The sequence below is a fragment of the Macrosteles quadrilineatus genome, unplaced genomic scaffold (assembly GCF_028750875.1).
Source record: "Macrosteles quadrilineatus isolate MER2022 unplaced genomic scaffold, UCM_ALF_1.0 Scaffold_4__1_contigs__length_99947679, whole genome shotgun sequence".
In the NCBI taxonomy this organism is placed as follows: domain Eukaryota; kingdom Metazoa; phylum Arthropoda; class Insecta; order Hemiptera; family Cicadellidae; genus Macrosteles; species Macrosteles quadrilineatus.
This window is the reverse complement of record NW_026542597.1, coordinates 14,254,076-14,280,423: the sequence shown is the minus strand read 5'-3', so window position 1 is coordinate 14,280,423 and position 26,348 is coordinate 14,254,076. Positions and strand designations below refer to the sequence as shown.

The 26,348-nt window shown below is 36.2% G+C and overlaps 1 protein-coding gene across 1 annotated transcript in view; it reads left to right on the top strand.

Moving 5' to 3' along the window:
* Positions 1-26,348, top strand: part of LOC128991530 (PAX3- and PAX7-binding protein 1-like) — a 47,304-nt gene that overhangs the window by 6,418 nt on the left and 14,538 nt on the right. Inside the window, exons 5-14 of the mRNA XM_054414494.1 lie at positions 1,219-1,364; positions 2,268-2,344; positions 2,998-3,191; positions 7,078-7,267; positions 9,617-9,740; positions 12,055-12,231; positions 13,352-13,554; positions 13,890-14,040; positions 15,198-15,393; positions 17,535-17,736. Of these exons, the coding sequence (XP_054270469.1) occupies positions 1,219-1,364; positions 2,268-2,344; positions 2,998-3,191; positions 7,078-7,267; positions 9,617-9,740; positions 12,055-12,231; positions 13,352-13,554; positions 13,890-14,040; positions 15,198-15,393; positions 17,535-17,736 (1,660 nt within the window). The remainder of the gene's footprint in view (positions 1-1,218; positions 1,365-2,267; positions 2,345-2,997; positions 3,192-7,077; positions 7,268-9,616; positions 9,741-12,054; positions 12,232-13,351; positions 13,555-13,889; positions 14,041-15,197; positions 15,394-17,534; positions 17,737-26,348) is intronic.

Below are 26,348 nucleotides of genomic sequence, written 5' to 3'. Positions count from 1 at the left end.
TAGAATCCTTGTTACCTTCTATAGTTCAGCTAAAGATATGATAGTAGGCCTACCTAACAATTCTAAACTATGAACTTAAATGCAACAAACTATTTAGTAAGCAAACAAATCAGGTCAGAATGGTCCCATCTAAATTCAACCAACTAAATTAAATACAACATGTGCAGCTTTTTAATTCATCCCTCATTTCTATTGTATTTTTATTTTTAGTCAGCCCTAACAAAGACCCTATCTTTATCATAAAATAATATTAAGTTTATTGATGATTAGGCTAAGTCCTTTCATAAACATTTTAATATATCCATTCAGTTCAAATCTATACAATGGTTTATCAAATTAATGTACCTACTAACAATTTATCAAGTACTGTTAAAGATTTTATATGACAGTTTTTTATTTATCTTGTTTTTATTTTTAGTTTTGTATTTATCTCCCATAAGAGAATGGGAGGGAGACAGTGTCACAGTTTTTAACAGAAAGATCGGGCGTTGGCTTCTTGGACTAAGCGATGATTCTGCCAAAGAGCTCATCAGATCCCAGTACAGGACATAAGAAAGTCGATAACACATTACAAAACTGAATTGAACTAAATTACCTGTATATCCTCTTGCATATCTTTTTGTAATGCTAGCTTCTTTTGTTCATAGTCCACCTGTTACTAATGTTGTATGTTCTATTTAGTAGTATTACTATTCTTATGCATCTTGTGTTCACCTATTGTATTATTTAGTATTTATTATTGCTTGTTATCTCCCGTATGTAATGGTATTATTGTACAATGGCTTCTCCCGTGAATAAACGAATTGAATTGAATTTAATTGAATAGACTGAACGATTGCAAATTACTTCAGTACTGGCACCCTCATTCAAGTATTCTTAGTTTTGCGTATTGATTGTTTTCAATCTTTTCTAAGTAATATTAGTTTTTCCTCAGTTATTTAGATCTGTTCAACTCATTATATAGTAATTGTTCATGTTTATTTTAGTTTTAGCCAACGTTAAGGCAAACAAATATTATTTTTAAAAATTTCTTTTTATTTAAATTACTTGTTTATTGTGATCTTTTGTCCGTGAAGTGATGAGTGACAAAGAAGACTCTCCCCACACACAGATGAACAGTCTTTGTGAGGATTTTTTCCCTTTGTACATTTGTTATTGAGCCACGATTGTTATCTCTGAATTGTAATTTTGGAAATAAATAATATTCTTATCTTACAGATACGACAACAAGAAAGGGCGATTGGTGAGAGAGGATGAGAATGACATGTGTGACGAAGACATTCGGATCACAATGCAAGTGAACACCGCAGCTGCCGACATGGAGCGTCGCAGGGAAGCGTTCACTGCAGCCATGGATCACCAAGGTATGACAACGTCCTAAGTCTTCGCAAGCTGTTTAAAAGCAAAAATATTCACAGACAACGTACATCCTGGAGCAACATTGCCGACAATGTCACAAAATCCTGTTAATTTGCTGGCGTTATTAGTTTCAACAACCCCTGCTAGAAGACATTGTGAATTCATTTCTGTGATTTTTGGACCGTGTCACTGTTGCAGCACAAAAATTGGTGGTACAAATTGGATACCAAACTGTTTTTCCAGTTTTTTTATATTTTTTTAATTTTTTCCAAAAAAATACAAATTTACAAAGCGCATACAATTCAGCCACAAAAGCCATTTATGACTTGTCTGCAGCAATTATTATAATTTTTGTTATTTCACAGTGCTTTTTTATTCAATCAGTCTTTTGTTTCCCTTGTTTTTCTGTAAGTAAACTATATCATGACACAGATTTCAATAATATACCAAACTGTTGATATATGTTCTATGCATAACTGAATTGAGCAATTAGTTGTTTGATGACCATATATTTGTAGTTTTTTGTGTTTGTGATTTGTTATGCAAGTTTTTACTTTCTCACCCTATGCATATTATGGAGAAAGTATTTTTTCGGCAACATTTTCAAAATTAAGCTTTAGATGGAAATCAATTTTTAAATTTTGATTTTTTATCGTGTTTTTTCAAATAGTAACGTAAAAATTTTATAAATGATAGCAATGCTAACAATTTTTATTAAAATTTAGAACGTTACAGCCCTTTTAACTCTAAACTAAATTGGTACAACTCGTAACACTCTAAAAATTATGGTTAAAATTGTATTGCCATTTTTGTAATTTTCTAAAGCATCATAGTTACTATACTCGCAGGGTGAATTGAATGGAGCTGATAAATTAACTGTTTTCACAAACTTAAGGCTTTTTTTACAGCTTCAGAAGAGAGTGATAAAGGAGAAGAAGAGGAATGGGAAAAACAACAAATTAGAAAGGGAGTAACTGGAGCACAGGTAAAAATCATTTCAAAGACTTGCAGAATGAAAAAAAGATAAGATTTAAAAGATGGAGATTACCTATATTAAAATTTAGATTTAACAAAATTTAATAATATTTTTATATAAGCCTTGACTTAGCCTGATACACTGCCTTTTTAGAATTTACGAAGTTCTGTTATGAACACTGGAAGCACCTTAAACAATTGTTTTTTGAGTCTAAATAATATTGTGTGTCTACTGTTGACATTTTAAAACTATATTTGGTGTCAATAAATACTAGTTAACTAATTTGTAAAAAAAATTCCTAACTCAAATCCATTTTAGATTCAGAACTACAGTGAAACCTTGATCAACCGCCAATCTAATGGATACGGTAACAGATTCATCACCTCAAAATTGTTAGATTCAATATTTGTACTGTAGAATTCTGTTGTGCTATATGCTATATGTTAGCATGTATATAGCCTGTAAACAAAATTATACTATGTGCAATTTAGGTGAACTCTGTGTTGTTTATTTCCAAAATCATTGCAACTTTACAAACTGTAGTCATTTATAAAGGAATTTATTTTACCCACCATGGTACTCAAAAGTGATGAAAATTAAGAGAAGTTTTTTTTCTGTATTTCCTAAGTTTCTTGTTTTAATTCAATGTTTTTTTACTACAGATAGCCGCAGCGCAACAAGAAAGCATGTTTTATGGTTACACAATGCCACAAATTCCGCCAGAAATGAACATGGCCGCCAACAGTCTAATTGTTGAACCTATGTCGACTTTACCGGCAGCTATGACGATGCCGGATATGATGATGGCACCATCAAAAATGGACCCTCAGTCGGTTGCTAAAAGGTTAAATGCAAGGTAAGGTTATTGTTGTTATTTCTCTGTAGATAATTTTGATCCTGTTGAGTTTAACATCCTGTGAATCCTGCCGAGAAGTAACACGAAGTAAGTGTGGATCATTTGACTCTTCAGGGGTAAGTATGTACATTGTACAGCAGGGAAATATCTACACTACCCGGAGAGCATGAAAGCGTTCAACTTTTTATATCTGGATATTAACCTTATTTGGTAAATCTAACCTTATGCATGCTTTAAGTCGTTACATATAAGCATTGTCTAAATGAAAATTGTTCTTGCTTTTTAAAATTTACCAAACAAATAAATGGAAATGTGTTTCAAACTTGTTTTGATTTCTAATTGAAGGCCCATTCTAATTCCAAACACTTTCTAAACGCTTTTTTCTATGATGACGTCAATTCATGTTATAGGTACTTTTTTATTCAAATATTTATTCATAAATTCTCTAGTAGCCTAAGTAACATTTACAACTTGTTTGCTACTACAGCAATATGGAATTTTCCATCAATATAAGAATATTAATGCATGTTATGGTCGGTTTCGTATAACACACTTGCATGTATGGACACAAAAATTGTCGGACTAAAGATATTTATTTCTTTTAAACGGACAAGGCAATAATGTGAAACTTTTAATAAGCACAAAGGCCTTTTGTAGACTAGGATGTGTTAAGAACTTCTGGATGTCTGGTTTTTAACCCTCCATTTTTGTGTTCTTGCAACGTTTCCCAGCAGCAATATTGCTATTTCTACATCAATAGCACCTCAGCTGACATAGTTTTCTCCAACCGTTCCATCAATTGTAAAGCAATGTATGCGTCTTGACTGCACTGTCAGTTATGTCATTCTCATTTTTTTCTTTTTCCTATGGCAAAACTATGTAAACAATGTTTTTATTCAAGGTCAATTAACAGGGTGTCCACCGACCGGGAAAACCGGGAATTATGCGTGATTTTTTTGAACTGGGAAAAAACCGGGAATTATGTGTGAATTTTGTATTTCGGGACCGCGGGAAACGACGATGACGTTTCCGTGACTGCGGGAGACGACGATGGCGTTTTCGTGACCGCGTGTGACGACGATGACGTTTTCGTGACCGCGTGTGACGACGATGACGTTTTCGTGACTTCGGGAGACGACGATGATATCTCCGTGACCGCGGGAGACGTTTCCGTGATCGTGCATGCGGACGATGACGTTTCCGTGACCGCGTGAAACGATGATGATGTCCAACTGCCGCGGGATATATTAGTGATTTTGCCGCGATCGCGCATGCGGACGATGAAGTTTCCGTGACCTGCAGGAGACGACGATGACGTTTCTGTGACCGCGGGAGACGACGATGGCGTTTCCGTGACCACGGGAGACAACGATGATATCTCCGTGACCGCGGGAGACGACGATGATATCTCCGTGACCGCGGGAGACGACGATGACGTTTTCGGTACCGCGGGAGACGACGATGACGTTTTCGTGACCGCGGGAGACGACAATGATGTCCAAAAATACTGCGGGAAATTATTTGAATTAAGCTACGATTGAGGAAGATTTTGATAACTTTACTGTGATCGCGGGAGACAATTATAATGTTTCCGTTACCACTGAACAATATCAGGATTTTTCATGACCATAGACATAGACATACTTTATTTGCACAAAACATTCCATACATGTCTTAACATTTAGAATAGGCGCATTGTCAAAATTAAATCTATACATAAAATATTTAACATTAAAACTTTTAACTTAAAACTAAACACACATTGTACAATCTTAGCCCAGCATACAATGGAGATTTTTCATATAGGGTCAAACGGTGTCTGGGGAGTCTAAATATATTTTCATTTCGGGTTTCATAATGAACCATGGAAGACAGTGGTGATGTTTCTGTTGCTGAGTGAGATATTCAGGATTTTTCAGTAATCGCATAAAACAATGATGGTGTCTCTACGACTGTGTTAGATGATTTCAATATAACCTTGATTTTGGGATGACCAAAAATTTCATAATGGCACTCTTCTAGAAAGATTTTTTATATTTTTTTGTAATATCTTCATTTACCTTTAACATTGTATTTATTTAATGGAAATGTGTTGTGTTTAGAAGGGTTTAAAACATAAATTGGCTACGCGCAATTTTTGTAATTTCTGCATTATGATTTCTCTAGGCCACTTGGAAAACAACCCATTACTCCAACATTATACAATATGAAAGTACATAAAGCCAGGGGTTGGTGTAGTAACCCTTAAGAAAATTAGGTAAAATTGAAATTATCAGTATTAAGACACTATTTATTTTTCAGGTGTCTGTACAGAGATTCGATAAATTTTGGTATCGACATATCACTATTTTTAGGCAGTTATTAATAAATTGCAGGTTTAAGGATTAGTTTTTAATTTTTGGATTATTTAATCAGTAATATATAAAAATTGAATACTTGTGTCAGGCAATATTACAGCAATCATATTTCCCCCCCCCCCCCCCCCCCTTAACTGAGAATGCTCTTTCCGATAACTAAAATACAGGGTGTCTAGTAGTCTGGAAAATCGGGAAAGTCGGGAATTAGTATTGAATTTCAAAATGGTCTTGAAAAGTCGGGATTTAGTCTTAAATTTGATTTCAAAGTCGGGAATTTTTATGATTTTGCCGTGATTGTCGTCTTCCGTTTACGTAACCGCGAAAGCCAATGATGATTGTCCTCACGGCCTCGGGAAATGTACATGATTTTGCCGCGATCGCGGACGACGACGATGACGTTTCCGTGACCGCGGGAGACGACGATGATGTCTACACGGCCGCTGGAAATGTTCGAATGATTTTGCCGTGATCGCGGACGTCGACGATAACGTTTCCGTGACCGCGGGAGATGACGGTGATGTCCAAACAGCCGCGGGAAATGTTCATGATTTTGCCGCGATCCCGCACAACGACGATGACGTTTCCGTGACCGCGGGAGACTTAGATGATGTCTACACAGCCGCGGGAAATGTTCATGATTTTGCCGTGATCGCGGACGACGACGATGACGTTTCCGTGACCGCGGGAGATGACGATGAAGTTTCCGTGACCGCGGGAGACGACGATGATGTATACCCGGCCGCGGGAAATGTTCATGATTTTGCCGTGATCGCGGACGACGAAGATCACGTTTCTGTAACCGCTGCAGTCAATGATGATGTCTAAACGTACGGTACGCAGAAGATTTCATGATAAAAAAAACCAAATTAGCTAGTTTTTTTTTATTGCTGCATTATTTCTTTACTTGAAAACACCACATTATCATAATACTGCTTTATGACAAAGACAAAGAGTTGGTGTAATACTATTTAGAAAATTTGGTTAGAAAAAGCTATAAAAATTGGTATTGGTATCAAGAATCGATACATTTTGGTATCAACACCCACTAATTGTTGAAAAAACTAGTCTTGAAAAATCTGGAATTAGTCTTGAAAAGTCTGGAATTAGTCTTGAATTTTATAATGGAAATAAACTAGACACCCTGAAAATAGCGAGCTGTGTTAGAGCGCTAAAACAGCATCGCGGGAGTTGGCGCAAAACACGTTGGAAATTTTAGTATGAAAAGTACGACCTGAACTACCTGGACATTTTTTTTACTCATGAATTACTCATGAATTTTTTCTGGTTGGCCTGGTGGACACCCTGATTAACTGCCTTTCTTCTTTGTACATAATCTTCTCTGCATTGCCTAAATCACACTATGATGCCTTACGGGGTTGTGTATTTTGGTTAATCATCATTTCCCTTAAGAGTTGTGGATTAAGGAGGTTCTACAATAATAATCATAAATTGTAATTTATGAGTTTTTTTTCAAACACCATTTAAATTGTATGTTTTCGACCAATGTTAAACCAGCGTCTGTGCCACAGGCTCCAGGAGTTGAGGGAGATACATCAACGTCATGTGGAAGAGCGAGACGCAAAGTCTGCCGAACTGGCACAGTTGAAGGCGGAATGCGTGGCTATAAACAAGGAAGCGCCGACTCTAGCCGAACGCTTCCGCTTCTACCAAGACTTGCGTGGGTATGTGACAGACTTGGTAGAGTGTCTAGACGAGAAGGTGGGTGCCTTTATGACTTTCGGGGGGTTAGCCAACCTATCAGACACTTACTGTAGCAGTAGAACCTTGTATGGCAAACTAGCGATGGTCAAAATAAGAAATTTCATATACATAACCAGAGCCGACACTTAAAAAAATCTAGTCTCAAATCTCAAATTAATACAATGCCAAAATAAAAATTTAATCTATAATACTAGAAAATTGCAAATACATTCCCGCTAGTACATTTGACAACAACCCTAATGACAATAAACATTATATTTTCAGTAAGGTTATTGATGACTATCTCCCAGACCATTATTGTAGAGAGAACATAATTTAGATAAAGTCTAATTGGCATGCTATGTACTTCTTGGCAATAAAATCAATTGTTGTTTTATTCAAATAAATTTGGGTTTTATTTTATTACTTATTATGGTCTTTAGGTCTATCTGTCTATGTAATAACTATCCATGCTCATTGGATTTTTGTACTTAAAGCTTTCAATGTATTATTGAAGCGATGGATGATTCTAGGGTTTTATAAGCTTACATAATCATACCTTGAGTAAATTACACACTTGCAGTAAAGGTTAGGAACCCTGATGCTGTGTATCCAAATTAGTTGCTTCAATTTCACCTTCCTTTTTGTTTAGTGATGTGATAAAAACACTTATTAGTGTTATTATATTACTCTCATATTGTTTCAAGTTTGCCACTGCAAAATGATAAATATTTTGTTTACTTTATAACCGCCGCTTAGCTCCTATCTTTTTGTTTGGTGTGTGAAAAATAATTTATTTAGCCGTAAATTTAAAATCGTACACGCCCGAAGATCAAATTTGAAGAAATCAAAATTGCTTTATCATGTAAGTGTCTGATGTGTCTGGTGCATGGGGCTATTTTAATCTTCTCTGTATTTTGTTCAAAACGTTTTTTGTACAATTTGTTGTTTCAGCAGTTAGAATCTCTTCAGTATAATTGAAACTGGACCTTAGTTGGAGTAGACTCAATGCAAAAAAGTGGTATTTTGTTCTGTGGAAGAAAATTCAATTCCAAATCTTTGACTATTGAATGTTATTCTTTTTTTCAATAAGTACCAACACAATTTGATAACAAGATATAAAAAAATACTGTCATAAACTTACATTTGTATAACTAAATACCCCATTCGCAGCAAACCTGCAAAGTATAAAATTTTTATTCTTTGAATTCAAAACGTTTATCAAAGTTTATGTTCATGCTAAATTTATTTGTTGAAACTCCCAACGAGCATACTTGTATCTTTGATCAGCCAAATGCTTTATTAGGCAGAACCCTTATAATTATACCCTTTATAAAATGATACAGTATAACCTTATCTCTCTGAACAATTGTTATATTACCTTTCAGTAACTTGTGTTATACATTACAAAATGATTATTGGTTGTATCGACAGTGTGGATAGTACCCATTTTCGCTTACAAGTAGCGCTTTACCTTAACTCGTTCGCTGCAGCCCACCAATGGCAGGCGTAGCCTGGGTGCAGGGCAGCGTCAAACGAACCCTTTTGGCTTGAAATATTTTGGTCTGGCGAATAGTAAATGACATGCGGTGATGTGCTGTGTTTCGACAAGAGTCGACATAGTTTGATAAAACACTCACAGATAGCAACACTGTTTGGAACTAGCCGCTCCTATTGTATTGCCAATTGGAGGGAGAAAGACGGGACGACAAGTTGATTTCTAAGCTTGCCAGAAGGGGATTTTACAAGGAAATTTACTACCAACCTACACCACTTTAAAGCACCCAATCCTAGCTAAAGGCAGACAGAAATTGAATGGAATGAAGGTGATGCCGGCACTCACTGGTGAGCGTTCAGTGTGACAGAGAGGAAGTAGAGCACTCACGGGTGAGTGGCCCGCAGTGAACGTGTTAAACAGTACATAAAGTATATCACCACGATAATAGACAAAAACTTGACAAAAAAGTGTTCTTAAGGGGATTTCTATAAATTTTAAAGTTTTTTGTGCAAAATTTTTACTACATCAACTCAAGCTTTGCTGTTTTAATAAACAGATAAATACTTACAAATAATAATATTGATTTTTTTATTTAACACAAAACAGCACACTACACGCCAAACAGTTTTGAAAGAAAATACATCTTTTCCTAGAGTAATAATGTATACAGTGGTAGAATATGACAAATCTTATATATTAACTGTAGGAATACAGGTCAAAGGCATTTTATAAAACCTCCATAAAAGCTTTCTTACAAGCTTCCATATTGGTGTGTTTACCTACTTCTGTAACGAGACACTGTCTAAACAATTTTGTCTTTGATTGAATCCAGTTTTGAACATGTAAAAACTGTTTCTTCCTTGTTGCAGATTGTTGTACTGTCGAGCCTTGAGCAGAGGTTGTTGACTCTATATCGCAAACGGACGATGGACCTGATAAACCGACGCAGACAAGATATGCGCGACCAAGCGGAAGAACTTTCTCCGGCAACCAGTCAGTAGACTTGCATTCATTTAGTTGCTGGCAGCTGTTATAACAAATTTAACCACCTTATCAATCTTTAAAATCGGATTTGACTTTTGAGCTGTCACAGACTTTTTTTTACAAATCGTATTTTTATGCAGTAGTTTTTACTTCTCTGCCTAAAATGGTCATGAAGAAGGCTGGCTGGACTATTCTCAGTCGCGGAAAGAACTAAATTTGAGTTATAGATGATTTCTATTCTCCTAAACATACTTAAGTTTTTTATGTAAAATGCATAATTGTTAATGTTTAACTTTGAACAAAACTTTGAATTTATCTCAATAATTTATTGATTGCACAAAAATTGATTCAATTATACTTACCCCTGCTTAAATAATCATGCATCAATAAAAAACGTGTCTTTTAAAGCCCTACACTCTTACACTAAAAAGTACCAATATGTGTAGTTTGATTTATGTAACTATCAATTAACAACAATAAGTAAGGGTTTAGACAAAATGTCACAATTAATACTTGGAGACTGTTTGATATATTGTGTAGTTAATAACTAAACTAAGCTTTTTTGGATTTTTAGTGAGGACATCAGGCGCACCTGGGAAAAGGTCCAAACTAGCACTAGTTCTGCGTTAAATTGGACTTTTCCCCACTCAGATAGGCCTGCTATCCTGGGCCACTAATGTGCCCTATTTGTGCTCTATTTTACATTCTCAACCTCTAACTATGATTTTATCGAAATTACTTGTTTCAAGACCTAACAATTATTACGTTTTACTTAATATCTAATCATTCCATGAACTTAACTGTTTTATCTTTTGTGTAAGGATTAGAAAAATAATTAACATTTCTATGAATATCGTAAATTCTAATCCATTTTACTAGTTTTTTATACTAATTTGATCGTAGCCGATATTTTATCATATTTAATCGGACACCTACATGTTTCACCATTAATTGCATCGTCATAGTAGCAAAAACAAAATTGACATAACTGACACACGCACACAAATAATAATTACAAAACAAACATTTAACACTAATAAGCCTAATGATTTTTTTTTAATCGCCGCTTGTTTCTGGATTTGAATGATACACACGGTAACCTTAATACTTGTATAAATAAACGTACGATTTGGTTTATCCTCTTTTATTAAATCATTTGAAAGTTATTAGCAAAAAGATTATTGATTTTTTTGGTTTTCAATTTTTATAAATTAATCGGAAAGCTAGTATATTTGATTATTGATGCAGTATCCAATAGTTGCTAGTATTTAATTCTAGTATTTGAGTAGACTCTTTAAAGTTTGTTAGTGCATGATGCAAATTCACTTGCTTTGTCAAGGTGCAATATCAAAAATTGTTTTTAAATGTGCCAGAGAGGGTATTTAATAAGATCATTGACAATTTTAAATCTGATTTATATCTACAAATTACCAGCTTTGTTATTTACGTGTGTTATATGACTAGTTATTTTCAGATTGACTCTTATATGGTAGAGTTTGTCAGAAGTAATGACTTGCGTCACCATTAGCTTGTGTCTCGATTAGCAATTGGTCGGTTAAATACTACTTTTGTGTTCTGTGTCATTTTCATGTTTAAAAACTTTAAGCAAACTTCACTCTGATGAATTTTCAACCCACATAACCTGAAGAAGCACTTAACAGCAGCGCAAAACAGCTGTTATATGTTCAACTACAATACATCAATTTGAAAGTAACACAGGTTACTTTAACCTTAATTTGGGGAGTGTGGCGATCTAGAGGTTAAAAGATTTGTCATTTTAATTTAGTTTTATAGAGTCTAAAAAGGAAATAATACACATAAGAATATATTAGAGGTGTCCGATAAGTGTAAAGTAAACCATAATTATTTACTTAATGCGGTGTCTTCTGTGTGAACAAAGTCAAAGTTACTATGAGTATCTTTGTTTGAAGTTCATTTTTGGTGTTGGTAAGTTTATGTTATTTAAAGGATATTGCCAACATGTATTACGTAACGATTAGTAAAAAATGTTAAAACTTTATAAAACAATGATGAAAAATGTCGGCAGTATTCCCTAAAATTATTGAGTTTGTTGAAGCAAGTATTTAGTAGCATCCTTAACCGAATTCCTTGAAAATATGCCTGTATCTCTTTGAATCAAGTTATGGGTATTTTACTGCAGACTTGATTTGGAGATTGAATTGTGCTAAACTTGTATTTTTAACTACTTATTCAACTTATTAGTTGTATGTTGAAGTTAGTTATTTGTAGGTTGAATACTAAGTTAAATAAAACTGTATGATTTTCAGATTTTTTATACTTAACACAAATATTACTTTGACAGAAAACACAGTAGCCAAACGAGATGAGATGCAGACAAGACGGGCGGCCGAGCGAGAAGGGCGGAGAATTAGACGGATGAAGGCTCGTGAGGCGAAGGGAACGCAGAAACACATCGAGGGAATGAGCAGTGATGACGAAGTGACGGAGATGGAGACTGCGATGTTCCGGAGTCAGAGAGGTAGAGTTTATATCTGATGAGTCGAGTATTTTTAATCTACTCTAGTGAAAGTTTTCCGATTCTGCTTCCACTCAATTTTTCTATCGCACTGTTGACTTTTTGCAGCAACTTGGAGAAAAGCTCAAGTCCTTTTTTCAGAAAAATTTTTGTGTGCCCATTTAACAAATTTGCGTAAAAACGGGGTTTCCCCAGTCAAAATCCCCTGCGGAAAATCCTATTTAGTCTGTTGGATTAGGCTGGTTGGTTAGTGAGTCCATTTAAAATGTAATTCAATCCACATGCTATCAAAATCAAAGTACTAGGGTTACAGTGACAAAGAACACAATTGATATACAAATGACTTGTTAAAACAAACAAAAAAAGTTGTTATTTAGTTTCTAAAGACTGGGACAAATTATACTGTCCCAGACCTAGGTCCTCCTTGAAAACTACAATCATATCTACTATCTTAAAAGGAATTTGACAACAGTGGCTTTCTAGATTACATTGTGAGATTTTAAATTACAGTACTATTTGGAGTTGTGGTAAAAATTGATTGTTTGTCTTTGAGTAAACCTAACCAAACTATTATATAATTTTAACTAACTACTATATAGTTACTACATTATAGTAGTTTACACAACGATCACATAAAGGTAATGTTAATTGTTAACGACATGAGTCGAAATTTTAAGGTACGATCCTCGGTGAGTGCCTTAGAAAATTCTACGAGTGTCATTAAGACTATCTACGCAAGTTGCGTACACTACTTTACCTACAACAGTGTTTTAATTACTAGCAATAACTACTAATAGCTTCTAGGAGAGGTTATGTTTTTGTTCATAACCTCTCAGTGCCACTGACAGTGATGCAACAAACCATTGAACCAAACACTAATTGCACTGCTCATTGACAATTAAATTGGTCAAAACAGCTGATTAGTTGAACACAATTTTACATGTCTCTCAATCCTTCAACCTTTTTGGTCCGTTACCTGTGTTGTTAAGTAAAACAACAATACTGTTAGTGTTAAGTGAATCTTGTCAATTCTGAGAACTGAACTGAAACCGCTACTTTAAAAAACTGTCGTAGGTAAAAGTATTAACACAACTGCTGTGATAATAATGGATTTTCGTTGCAGAGCAAGTTCAAACTGAAGCTAGACACATGTTCGAAGATGCTTTGGATGAATTTTCAACAGTTCACGGAGTGTTGCAACGTTTTGCCTTGTGGAAGAGAACAGATAGAGATGCCTATGTGGAGGCTTATGTACATCTGTGTCTGGCGAAAGCTCTGGGACCTCTGATAAGACTACAAATATTATTGTGGTCTCCATTAAGCCAGGTAGGCAAGGAAAGGGTTTATGTTAATTCTGGAGTTTTTAAGGGATGGACTTATAAATAATATCAGCAGACTAAATAAGCCTAACTCCCTACCATAGGAACTTACTTACAGAGAAGACGGAAGCTCTTTGTTTGAAGTTCATTTTCGGGAATGGTTTGCTAAGTTGTGTTTAAGGGATCTTTGCAAACATTTTATATTTTTCTACACTCAAAGTACTCTCCTTTTTTACTTTTAATGTACAAATAAATATTTTAATTTGTATGTTTTTAATACTAGAAGTATAAGTTTGTCTATTTATGTATATCTTTTAATTAGTACAATTTGTTTTTCCCCAGGGTGAAATGGATTTAGAAAGAACAGGATGGAACCAGAGGTTATTATTTTATGGCATTCAAGGAAATGAAACGGAAGACATTTTGAAAGCAGACCCAGATGTTGAACTTGTGCCAAAAATAGTGGAGAAAGTAATCATTCCTAAACTTGATCGTAAGTATATCTACCATAGTTAGTGAGCGTGTTAGAAGTAAAGTTTACCAATCCTAAGTTTTACTTTGATTTTTTTGGCTGCACAAAGAATAATTGGTACTGTGCTGACCAAAAGGTCAGTCTTCATTCCACTCTTACAAAATCGTGAACAGTGGCAAAATGTTAAGTTTATTTTGTAAATATTTATTTAATTGTATCTATATTTAGATTAGGCCTAATTAGTTTCTTTCATTCCTTTACTCCCCTAAGATTAAATTTCTTAGACAAGTTCTTCTCCTCAAAAATATCATTTCGAATAGGGGAGTTAGGTCCTTTACTGTACTTTTAATAGGGAACCACTTTTTTACCACAGTGCAAACAAAGACATGTGACTGAAAGGATGATTACCTATTTAAATTTTTAAGTTTTAGCTGTGGTGTTTTACCTTGTTGACAGTTTAAACGTTATTTGTCATTTGTCATATCATTGTCGTACCTTGAAAAAAAATGAAATTCTGGGTTTGACAAGAAAACAATTTTTAAACCTTGAATGATTTTGTAAACATCGAGTTTATTATTTTGAGCCATTTATGGACATGTTTTTAGAAGAGTTTTTTTTTTCATTTTCCGTGTTCATTTTGTAAATGATAAAATTGTCATTTTTCAAACTTTCATTTACGAGAACAGTCCTGGTCTTGTTATCTAAAATTTACTATTAGCCTATATAACGTCGTGAATTAGTAGCCGAATGACAAATGGCATCGAGGTCCAAAACAATCTTGCATTTCATTTCATTTCAAACAATCTTTATTCTTTTAGTACATATTTACAGTACATTGAACAGTGTCGAAAAGTGATTCATTATTATAACTTAAAACTAATTTCTAACTTATTTCTACCATAAAAAGAAGGCTATTTATACAATTACAATAGAGATTCTCAACCAAACAAATAACAATCATAAATAAAATAAGAAGGCAGTAAAATATTCTAAACATCCAAAAGCCCTTCAAGTCCCAGAAGTTTTTGAATTTGAACAGTGACTTAAAGATTTGAGGCCAAGCTCTATCACTACTTGGCTACTTAGACAGTTAATCGGACCTTTGGCTTAACCTTACCTGCATGTTTAGGTTGCAAAATCTAGACTACTGCAATGCTAATTAAACATTATGTTGGCAGAGTTAGTGTCGGCCCAGTGGGACCCTATGTCCAGATCACAGAGCCTGTCATTGGTCAATGTGGTGACCAAGCTACTGCAGGACTATCCCACTCTGGGTCCTAACAGCAAGTCACTCACTCAGCTGGTCAACAACATCGTGGACAAGTTGAAGGATGCTGTGGACAACGACGTCTTCATCCCCATATACCCCAAGGCGTAAGTATAGGATCAAGTAACTTATTGTGGACATTCCCTCATGGATAGTAAAAAATCCAGATTAACCAGAAAGGTTTAGTCATACAGTATGGTGCTAAGGGTATCAATACGTAAATTTGACAAAATGCCAGCCATTTTACCATACACTAGGGTATTGACACGTAAATTTGACGTACATGCGCTCCAAGAAACCGCCTAGCAAGGACATAAAGAAACACACAACGACCCAACCAAGGCAGCCATAACATGGCAACTGACTGCTGAGAGCACTGCTGGAAGGAGGGTTGCGTGGTTGAGGGGGTGGGTGTTGGGACGCTAAACATTACTCGCCCTACGTTAAATTTACGTGTGATACCCATCTAGGGTTTAATATAGTAGTAGATTTGTAATCTTTATGCAGCTGAAGACAATTTCTAATGTCCGTCTGGTGCCTGTAGGGGCGTGTTTTTTATTTATGCTTATGTTTATTGTTATTTCTGTTATTTAAAAATAGAAAACCAACAGAATAAAACAATCTGATTGTACAAATATCCTAACCTCTGGTTCTTTAACCAAACAGTAAAGCACAAATCATAAAATTTACCAATTTAGGGCGGGGATAAATTATATTGGCACTAGAGCTCAACATCACTAACACATAAAATAAAACCCAAAATTTTTTTGTTTTTATAGTCAGATTGAAAGGAATCTAGAAAAAATTATATTTATTAAATTATATTAGCATTATATCGGGTTTATTTTTTCCCGATTAATCGAACTCTTGATAATTCAAATTGACTTACTTGGCTCACCAATTTTGAAAAATCAAGAGTCTACTGTATTAAGCATTTATTTTGTTCAATTATTTAAGATTATTTGTGTATGATGATGTGGATTTGGATTGTAATGCTAGGCCTAAATAATTTCAAAATCAAATATCTTCACTTGACTGTTTTTAGATTTTTCAGACTGATGTAAGCAAACCTACTTTTCTCTAGGTTTTATCAACTTTTTCAACAAAAAATTAACCAATTAAAAAGATAATTACCACTATCAATGGTTTTTAATGTGATAATTTTGGCTACAACACCTTTGACCTTGCAAAGTGATAAAAAATGCTGATAACGTGATTCATCTCTTAAAAATATTCTGTCTGGTCAATAAACCAGACTTTCTGTAACTGTTGTAATTTTGCATTGACAATTTTCATATCATTATAGAAAATAATATTTTGCTCTCACCAATATCAAATATTTTGTGACCGATTCAAAGAATGTGAGGGTCTGCAGTAAGTTAGGGTTTTAAGATAATAAATAGAATTTAGATTGGGTAAATTGTATACTTAAGTTCAATTATCCCAAGAAACACATGGAGACGGGTCCACACAAAGTTTAGTTACAGTAGAACCCCTCATATCCGGTCACCACGGACCAAGCCCCTGACCGGATAACGATTTGGCCGGATAAACCAACCTAAGGTAATCAATGTATGCAATCAAAAGTATCATTTTATTCTGTTCTGGGATCATTTTTAGAAAAATAAACATGTTTGTAAAAAGGAAAAAAATATTTGTAGGTTAAAGTCATTAAGTATGCCTAATTAATGTACAAATATTATGATTCCAGGTAACAAAACATAATAAATGGAGGTAAAAAGGACAATAAATTGTACCTACTTAAAGATCATGAGGACTTAAATGGTACTTGCATTTCTACTCAACATTCTTAACTATTTTGTGAAATACAAAAATGAATGTACTCGTACTGTACTGTACTAAACCCACTTTGGAAATAATCAACCAACTGATCAGAGGTTAGGCCTACTAGCTCAACTGAGTATAGTGACTCAGCAAATAAATGTATAAACAAACAGATAAATAGTGAGAACAATTTATTTTATGACTTGAGCAGTCACAAAGACTAGTGCTTGTATCTAAACGTCTGTAAGCTGTGAGAAAAAATTTTGATATTGGCTTCCTGGAAGGGGCCGGATAAACAGAGGACCGGTAAAACCAAGGCCGAATATGAGGGGTTCTACTGTAGCTTGAGATTCATGGCTTACTCAAAATTTGCGACAGCTGGTCCATATATATGAGTCATCTACTTTAGTATCCAATAGTCAATTTACGCAACTACAGGTCATAACATTCACATTTCCCACAGCACCACGGATGGAAGACAGGCAGTGTTTTTCCAGCGACAGTTTGCCAGCGCAGTCAAGCTGCTGGGCAACATAGTGAGGTGGCAAGGTCTACTCAGTGACGAGGTTGTGAGTCAAGTAGCGTTGGACTCTCTACTCAACAGATATCTGCTCATGGCCATCAGACTGTCCGAACCTGTAGAAGCGGCTCATAAGTGTCATATGGTAAGTGCTGCTCGTTAACAAGTAAAATAGCGAAATCCCGCAAACTAAGTATCTGATGATTTAGATGTCTGAATTTCTCTACCAAAACACCAAGAGGTTTTACATAAGTTGTTAAAAACCCAGCGCCAGTGCTTTTTGTCCAAGCGAGCGACTGTGGTAAATTGCAGAACTCGGTAGCTTTGTTACACATCGCTTTGGCCATTTAGACTCAGCACTACTTGAGGATGAGTTCAGGACAAGACCAAGAAATCAATAGTTCCTTAATGATTATTACAAACAATAATATATAAGATATTATATTTTATAGATTTTTCCAAGAATGATGAAAGCTTACATTTGTGATAAAACCGGTGTGAAGAGACCTTTGGCAGTGTTCAAATTCGTACTTTGCCACGGGTTGGATAGTATTAGGGATGTGCCGAATCGGAATCTCGAATCCTCTGAATCCTAAGAAAGGATTCGGATTCAAGTTTCAATTAACAAAATTTGTGGATAAAAAATCTATTTTTTTTATCATAGAATTATAAGGCATATACTGTGACATTGCATAACCATAAAGGTTATTGACGTCGTAATATACAGTACTGTGACATTGCCATTTTATGACATTTTATGAACAGAGTATACTATTGATCAACGAATTTAAAATTAACAAATGTACCTACAACAATTATAAATAACCAATAATGAATAATTGCCGTCCAAATAAAGTATACAGACCGACCTTCGATTTAGGTTAATAGGATATAAGGTGTAACCGATTAGTAGTCTGTTATTTTTGCCGTGTTTCAAAAGTAATTACGCAACTTTTATTGCAAAGAGTTATTTATGGTTAGTGTAATATTTATTTTTTAATTTTTCATATTCCATTCTTGCTTTTTTAATCATCATAAGCCTATTTGTAATTATTTTTGGAACTCAAGTTTCGCAGATTCGAGATTAGATTTTTTTAGGATTTGGATTCGAGATTTGAAATTTCTTGATTTGACCATCACCAGATAGTATCCTCATCATGGCTCACAAAAATGTCTTAGTTTTTAAACTGAGGATTGAGTCGCTGTAAAATTAGTCCCTCAAATCATTTTTACCTGTGTAGGCTCACCTGTAAATTATAGTTTTTCATCACTAGGATCGAAAGTGGCTCTTTTTGGTACGAGTAGATAGGGTTGCCTGATTTTTTCTCCGGCGAATAAAAGTGACAGCGATGTTGGGAATGAGTATACGAGTGTGGGCAGGGGACGATTTGTCCTCGAGCGAGCGACGACGACTTGTGCAGGTTAAAACTGTATGTTAGTTCCAGCAGAGTGCTTGCTGGTAAAGACTTATGGTGTATGAAAGCTAGGATATGAAATTATGAGTCTTTGTTAAATTAAGTAGTAAGTTTATTTAATTTTATAAAACAATTGGAGTGATCACTAAACTGGCATGTGTTAATGTGTAATACTTTGGATAAAAGTGAGTCTTGCAAAATTGTTCCAACCTGAAGAATTCTTAGTTTAAACCGTTCCTTGTCGATGGAGCCGGTACAGCGCCTGTCTTCATTATCAGCAAAGTAAAAAGTTGTCTTCATGGGATTAGAAAAGGTAACTACCTTTTCACATTTGTAAAACTGAGACATGAGCAACCTGTTATGACTTAAGTCAATAAGAGTAGCTGTGTATCTGGATGATAATGAAAGATGGTAAGTTTATATATAGGTTAAGCTTAGTAAAAAACAACATTGGTAAATAATAAAGATTTGTTTATTCAAAATATGAAGTTGAATACATTTCAAGCCTTACACATATTTAGAAGATCATCATGAGTGACTTCCAGAGACAATGTATATCTCCCAGTGACATCCTGGCCCAATGCATCTGATCCGTCCTCGCAGTAGACTATATTCTTGGTGCTGCCCTTGTCTGTTGTCTGTTCCTTGAAGCGAAGATAGGAGCAAAACGGTGAGTTGTAGCGATGATCTTCTATTGCGTCATCACCTTCTTCCCACTTGAAAAGATTAACTCCACAATAAACGCATTTAGTGGTGTCCTTCATAGCAGCCATTTTGACAAAGCCTTCATCAGCAAGCTGCTTAGCAGAAGGAGTTTTAAGTTTCCATTCGTCAAAGGTCTTTACTCTCACTTCAGGGTTGTTCATGTCTAGCATAGCTGGGTTTTTCAAACACCAATCAGCTAGTTTGTGTACATTGGTTTGTGAACAATAAAATCCTGGAGCATGTAAATGATGAAACAAACACTGATTCTTTTGTTTGGATAGTTCTTCAACGGGAGGAAGTAGTAGAAAATCGCTCGATAGAGGGGGGCCTCCAAGTAGCTCAAGACTGAACACAACTCTTCTGTTCTCTAGCAACTTTTCCAAAACCTTTGCCTTTTCAGTTGAAGCAGCATACAATAGGTTTACATTGCAGCAAATGTCTCTCAGAGATGACGTGAGAGAGCTATATTCAACGTTTCCTGTTCCGAATCCGAGGCCGTGATAGTGTTTACTCAACCACCTGTTATGATTGTCAAACTGTGAACTGTGCCACCCTCCGCAATCATGTTGTGTGCTTGGAAAAGTAGATCTGGATCCATCCTTAGGTGGTGAGAAAATCCAATGTTGTACACATCTTGAATCCAAGTCCAATATGCTCAATTCCTTGATAACCACTGTCTTATCCTCTCCAATAAAAGCACTAAAATCTATGATGGCCTGTTTAATCATGACTGAAAGTTCTAACTCCAACGAAATTCAAGTTGAGACTGAGAAACCAAACCGACAAGAGCGGGCTTTATAGCCTATCCCCACCCCAAATTCCAACACTTTCTGCATGAATCACATTATCCGATGAACCAGGTTAGTGGCTGGCTCATAGCTGAATGACTTGTCGTGAATTATCAAACAATAAGCAGCAGTCCCTGGAGGGAAAGCTTCGCTGGCCTCAAATTCTAAACGAATATCAACAGGGGCTGACCTAAGGGATTCGTTTTGCTTAGAACAGTCAATTACGATTAGTGGTGCATAAGAAATGAAATTTTTAACGTCCAAAAGTGGTTGTGATGGAACATTGTAATACGACTCCTGAAAACGGGTATACATGTCGTAGAGTATAGCGTAGTGGTTCTTTGCAATGTCTAGTTTTAAATCATCATAAGGATAGTTAATAGAGTTTAAATGAAGTTTTATGTTTGATATCTTGCAGTGATCAAAGCATGCGGCAGACTTTTTCATGTTGTTTTTGCGATTCTCCTGGAAAGCCACTATGACGTATCTTGGCTTCTCTAGCTGTGATGCTGTCTTTACTGACCAAGATTGTTTGTTTGATTGTGGCAAAGAGGGATACTCATAGAGTTCCCAGCTTCGATACTCTACAGGAACACTCGTTCCCCTTTCCAAATGTCTAAGCAATGCAATTCTTTGTCTATCACTCAAAGAAACGTAGGGAACCCTCCAGCATAGTTTCTCTAGTTTAACTTTAATATCTTCAGGAGTTGTGTCAGTAGCACCACTTGAGGTCCACAAAACTGCATTTTTGTCCCCGGCCGACCTCAGTAGAACAAGCTCATGACGGCAGTTGACAATAACCTTTCTATAATCTTCTGCGAACCCCAGAAGCCTACTTAGCGGTATGCAAAAACTAAAATTTCCATCAGTGTCAGTCACATGACTTTCCAAAGTGGAAGACAACTTATTCACCTCGGTTGGCCAGCCAGAGTTCCCTAAACTTCTTAAAGAGTTCTCTCCAATAGAAGCAAATCCTTTCATTGTAGAAGTTATACCTGGGTTCCTAATGCGATCTATTTCAACTCCATTTATTTCATACCGTATCTCGTCAAACAAAAATGCAAATGCGTTTGGAGTGAACTTTGTTTTTGTAGTTGCTGTATTGTCTGACTTCAATAGCTTTCCCTCAACATACAAATAACTCATAGAAGGCACAATGCATATATCTTGTTGTTGAATTGGTATTCTTATCTCGTCATTGTTGTCTAGTGTGGTAGAAGAGTAAGGGAAATGAGTGTGAAATTCCATGTGAGAAATAGTGTCATCAAATGGGACACTACTAAAAATATCCAGTACATCCATTATTGAAGTATTTTATAGCCCAAGGAGCGTAAAAACCTTCGGTTTGTGTGTGTTAGTCGCTTGGGTGACAAACAAACACTGCTTGGTACTGTTGAGTGTGCACCCAATAAATAGTCGTCGGAGTTATGGGTTTTCTTGACTCTGTCTATATGACCCTTTGATATTCTTGGTCTTGATAAACAGTTTGAAAAATATAAGTAACCCATCTCCTACTACCTGTTCAACTAGGGACCTTCCTCAAGTGTAAACACACTGTAATACGTTCTCCTCTAAAATTCACCAACCTATCGTCCTGGTCTACAATCCGTAGTGTTATGTTACTTATTGCCCTCGTGGTGATTGGAAGGTAAATGATTGTACTGGGTATTTCAACAAGCTTATATCCTGGTGGTACTGCTGGGAAAAACTGATGGATTGTATGACTTTGCTTATTATTAACGAAAGACCCGCCCGCTATGCTGCATTCAACTCTAATCGTGTTTGTCTTAAAAATATCCACAACATTCTTCGAGTAGTGCTCATTTCCAGGTCCTATGACCTCAGAATCGAAACCCAGGAGGCTGCCAATAGAGTTGGGTTGAGAGAAATCCACCTGAGCGTTACATTTCAGAGTAGTTTGCAATGTATTGTTGTTTGTTCCCAAGCGAAAAAAGTACTTCTTTTCCTGTGTAGCCAACATCTTTAGCTTATCCTGTATGAAACGTTCAATATCCATTACTTCATATGTACCAGTAGGTATTTTAATAATCTTTCCATTATCAAAATGAAACTGGTTGTTTGTTTCGTCGACATTTGGTATGGAGTTATAAGACTCGAAGCTAAGCAAACCAACTTCATAATCATAACCACCTTCAAGTTCGATGGGAGGAAAGTAGTCTACTGAAAGAGTAGAAGTTCTACCTGAAAGCATGAACGTCTGAGACATGACTAAAGGGTGGAAATGATAACAACAAATATATATATATGTGTACACTGTAATATCATTTAAATTGAGGTTAAAAAATACAAACACAGATGCCCACAGATCTCAGAGTAAGTGTTGACATCCTGATAAGCGGTTCGGTTGTAAGATACGTATTTCCCATTTAAATACTTCTGAAGTTCCAGTGGAGGTATCAAATCCCCGTAGCTGTCAAAGTACCTCACGTAGTCTCCACTCTTCTTGTAGCATACCCAATGAGTACCACTACCATTGGTATTGTCCAAGTTGACTATTGCAGACTCGTTCCTCCATGGACTTTTAGGAAGGTTGTCACGCATAAACACTCCTCTAAAATGGGGGATTTTAAGCTTCCTGGCCCAACGTGTTAACTCAAAATCATACATTGCCCTTCTGGGCAAAATATCTATAAGTTTTTTGGCTGCTTCTGATAAGGTGCCATGTAAATACCAAGTCCTTTCTTATATGGTCTAAAGTACAGGCCCTTGCCATGTCGCAAAGCTACTGCCTCCATAGTTTCGTTATGTCTTTGCATCTCGCTCAGCCGTTTTTTGGCATCTCTAGCTTCAAGCACTGCTTTGGCCACACCAGCAGCCCCACCTGTCAGACTTCCCAATGCACTAAGCCCTGCAAAGATTGGCAGCAATGGTAGCACACCTCCTGACTTGGGAAGTGATAGAATCCGTGATCTACGTCGTAAATGACTGAACGCACTACGCCTCCCTCTCTTCATAGATCTGATGGCGTTCAACGCTGATGATGCTGCCTTTGTTATGTGTTTTCTACTCCCTCTGTTTAATATTCCACCTCTGCCAACAAGATGCATTCCTGATCCCCGCACAGCCGTCCTTGCTTGTCGTAATACATCGGAAAAAGTAAAAGGTTTAAGTCTTCTGCTGTACTTTCTAGTGGTGCCTTTTCTTTTTCGTTTTAGCGCACTTCCACCTCTTGCTGTGCCTCCTTTGGCTAACGATCCCCTACCTAACCTCCCTCGATTTCTTCGCCTAGTCTGCCGTCTCCTCCTCCTCCTGCCTTCGGTTGTTCCGGCACCAAGCTTCAATTTCGCGTTCATTGCGCTTGCAACAGCCCAGGAAGCGAGCCTCTCACCAATAGGAACACCTTTTGTTTTGAACCTTGCCCACGCCTCGTTTGCTAATACTCTGTCAGCAGTGTGTCGAGATGAAAGATCTTTGCTCTTACTATAGGCAATATCGTGTTGTTTACAAGCTTGATCCAATAGGTTGATTCCTTGATCCTTCTTTTCCAACCTTTCCTTCAATCTTGTACCAGGTCCACAAAATTGGTATCCTCCAGGCAGGTGAAGTTCTAGCGGAAGAGAGTTTATAGCACGATTAAGCAGACCACATCCTCTAGTGATCCTACGCATACTGAGCAGGTCTTACAAATATGAACACCTTATATACGATTCTTCATTTCACTTTTGTCCCCCAGTGTGTGAAGATGAAATTTAAAAAGCACCGTGACACTTTTGTTGTGGACAATGCTGTGGAAAAACTCATTCAATCCACTTCGGATGGAATTAAATCCAAAGAAGTGAAAAAACATAGTGAACTCCTTCCTCAATCCATTCGAGGCATCATTTGTGGTCCATCTAACTGTGGAAAAACAAATTTGATGTTTAGCCTTTTGACTGAACCAAAGGGATTAAAGTATGCTAATGTATATGTGTTTAGTAAATCATTGCTGCAACCTAAATACAAGATGCTTGAACAAATAATGCAAAACCTGTCATGTATTGGTTATTTTTCATTTACCAACAGTGAAGATGTTCCCAATCCTGATGAAGCTAAAAAGGACTCAATAATGATATTTGATGATGTGGCCTGTGATAAACAAGACAATATGAAAGCATACTTCAGCATGGGAAGACATAGAGATGTAGATACGTTCTACTTGATCCAGACGTACACGCGGCTCCCTAAACATCTCCTTAGAGATAACGCCAATTTAATAATTCTTTTCAAGCAGGATGACTTAAATCTAAGACATGTATACAATGATCATGTTAATAGCGATATGACTTTTGATCAATTTAAGTGTTTGTGTCACACCTGTTGGAACAAACACAAGTATGGATTTGTAACCATAGATAAAGATTCTGAAATCAACAAAGGTCGTTACCGTTTAGGTCTTGATACCTATATAGTCGATATATAAAGGGCTCCTTTCAGCATTAATACACTAAACGTTAATCAGAGTGACAGTGAGAGGATGGAGAAGTATGGCAGTGCTCCGATGACTCTTAGAGCTCCCAAGAAAAGAAAGCTAAGAGCGAAACGAGTAATCCGACGTATAGTGAAGAAATATCCAATACCAAACTTGAAGGAGCGGAACCAAGACAGTGCTAACAAGCACGAACATATAGTAAAAAATGAACTACTTAGACTAACAAATGCTGTGCGTAAAAAGTTTCAACAATTGAAGCATAATGCTGATTATGTTGAGAGGTTGTTAGAAGTGCAAGCTAAACCCATAGTCAAACCTCTGCAAGAGACAGTAGAGAGACGTTTGAAGGAACAGCAGTACTATTATAAACCTGTTAAAAAAGAAGAACTAGACTTTGTGGTTAAAAAAGATGATCAGAGTACAACTATGGATAGAACTTTTGTACAAGATGAAGAAAAGGAGGATGACTTCAATAAGTCCTTAGATGTGTCTACTCAAACCATTAAACCCAATCAGCTGGATACGTATTTAAAAAGGCTTTCCAATCCTCAAACAAAAGATAAAATGGACACGACTTATGGTGTTCGACTTGATGGAAGGGGTAATACGACAATTGGTGATTCTAGAATAAAAATTACAAATTCAAAGATACAGGTAAGGAATCACAGCTTTGAAACAACTCCAGGACTCCTTGAATTACTATTCATGCAGGTTCCCGATAAGGATATAGTAGAAAGGCAGGATTTGAAAGTGTATAAAAAGATCCTTCAAGACACCAATGCACACCGACAGATGTATTCTGCTGAAAAACCGGTAAATGCAAATAGGGGCAAAAAGTACTTAAGCGTAATATCGGTACTTTTTCCACCAAAGCAAGGCATGACCACACCGGAACACGCTAGTGGAAGTGGTATAACTGTTGAAAACGTGGACAGGTACACATCTGATGTGAATTTACTGGTGAAGCGACTTAAAACCTTGGTTTTGTCACAAGAAGCCGGTCACAACGCTCATAGCGAAGAAATAGACTATATTATAGAGTTGCTTCAACTAAACGGAATTATCGCTTAAGTGTTCATAGGTAATAAAGGCATTATGAATAAAAGAAAGAAGACAATGTCAAGTCAAGCAGATGCTGCCAAGAGAGGTATTGTTAATGAGTTACACAAACCAGCTAGGAAAAACTTTGTCAGAAGAAAGGTTTTTGTTCGAGGTATTGACGATTTGTGGCAAGTCGACTTGATAGAAATGATACCTTACTCAAAAGCGAATAAAGGGAAAAAGTATATCCTAATGATAATTGATGTTCTTTCAAAGTATGCATGGGCGGTTCCTTTAGACAACAAAAAAGGGAAGACAGTGGCCTCAGCTATGGAAAATGTTTTGAAAAATAGCGGAAGAATACCACAAAACATTCAAA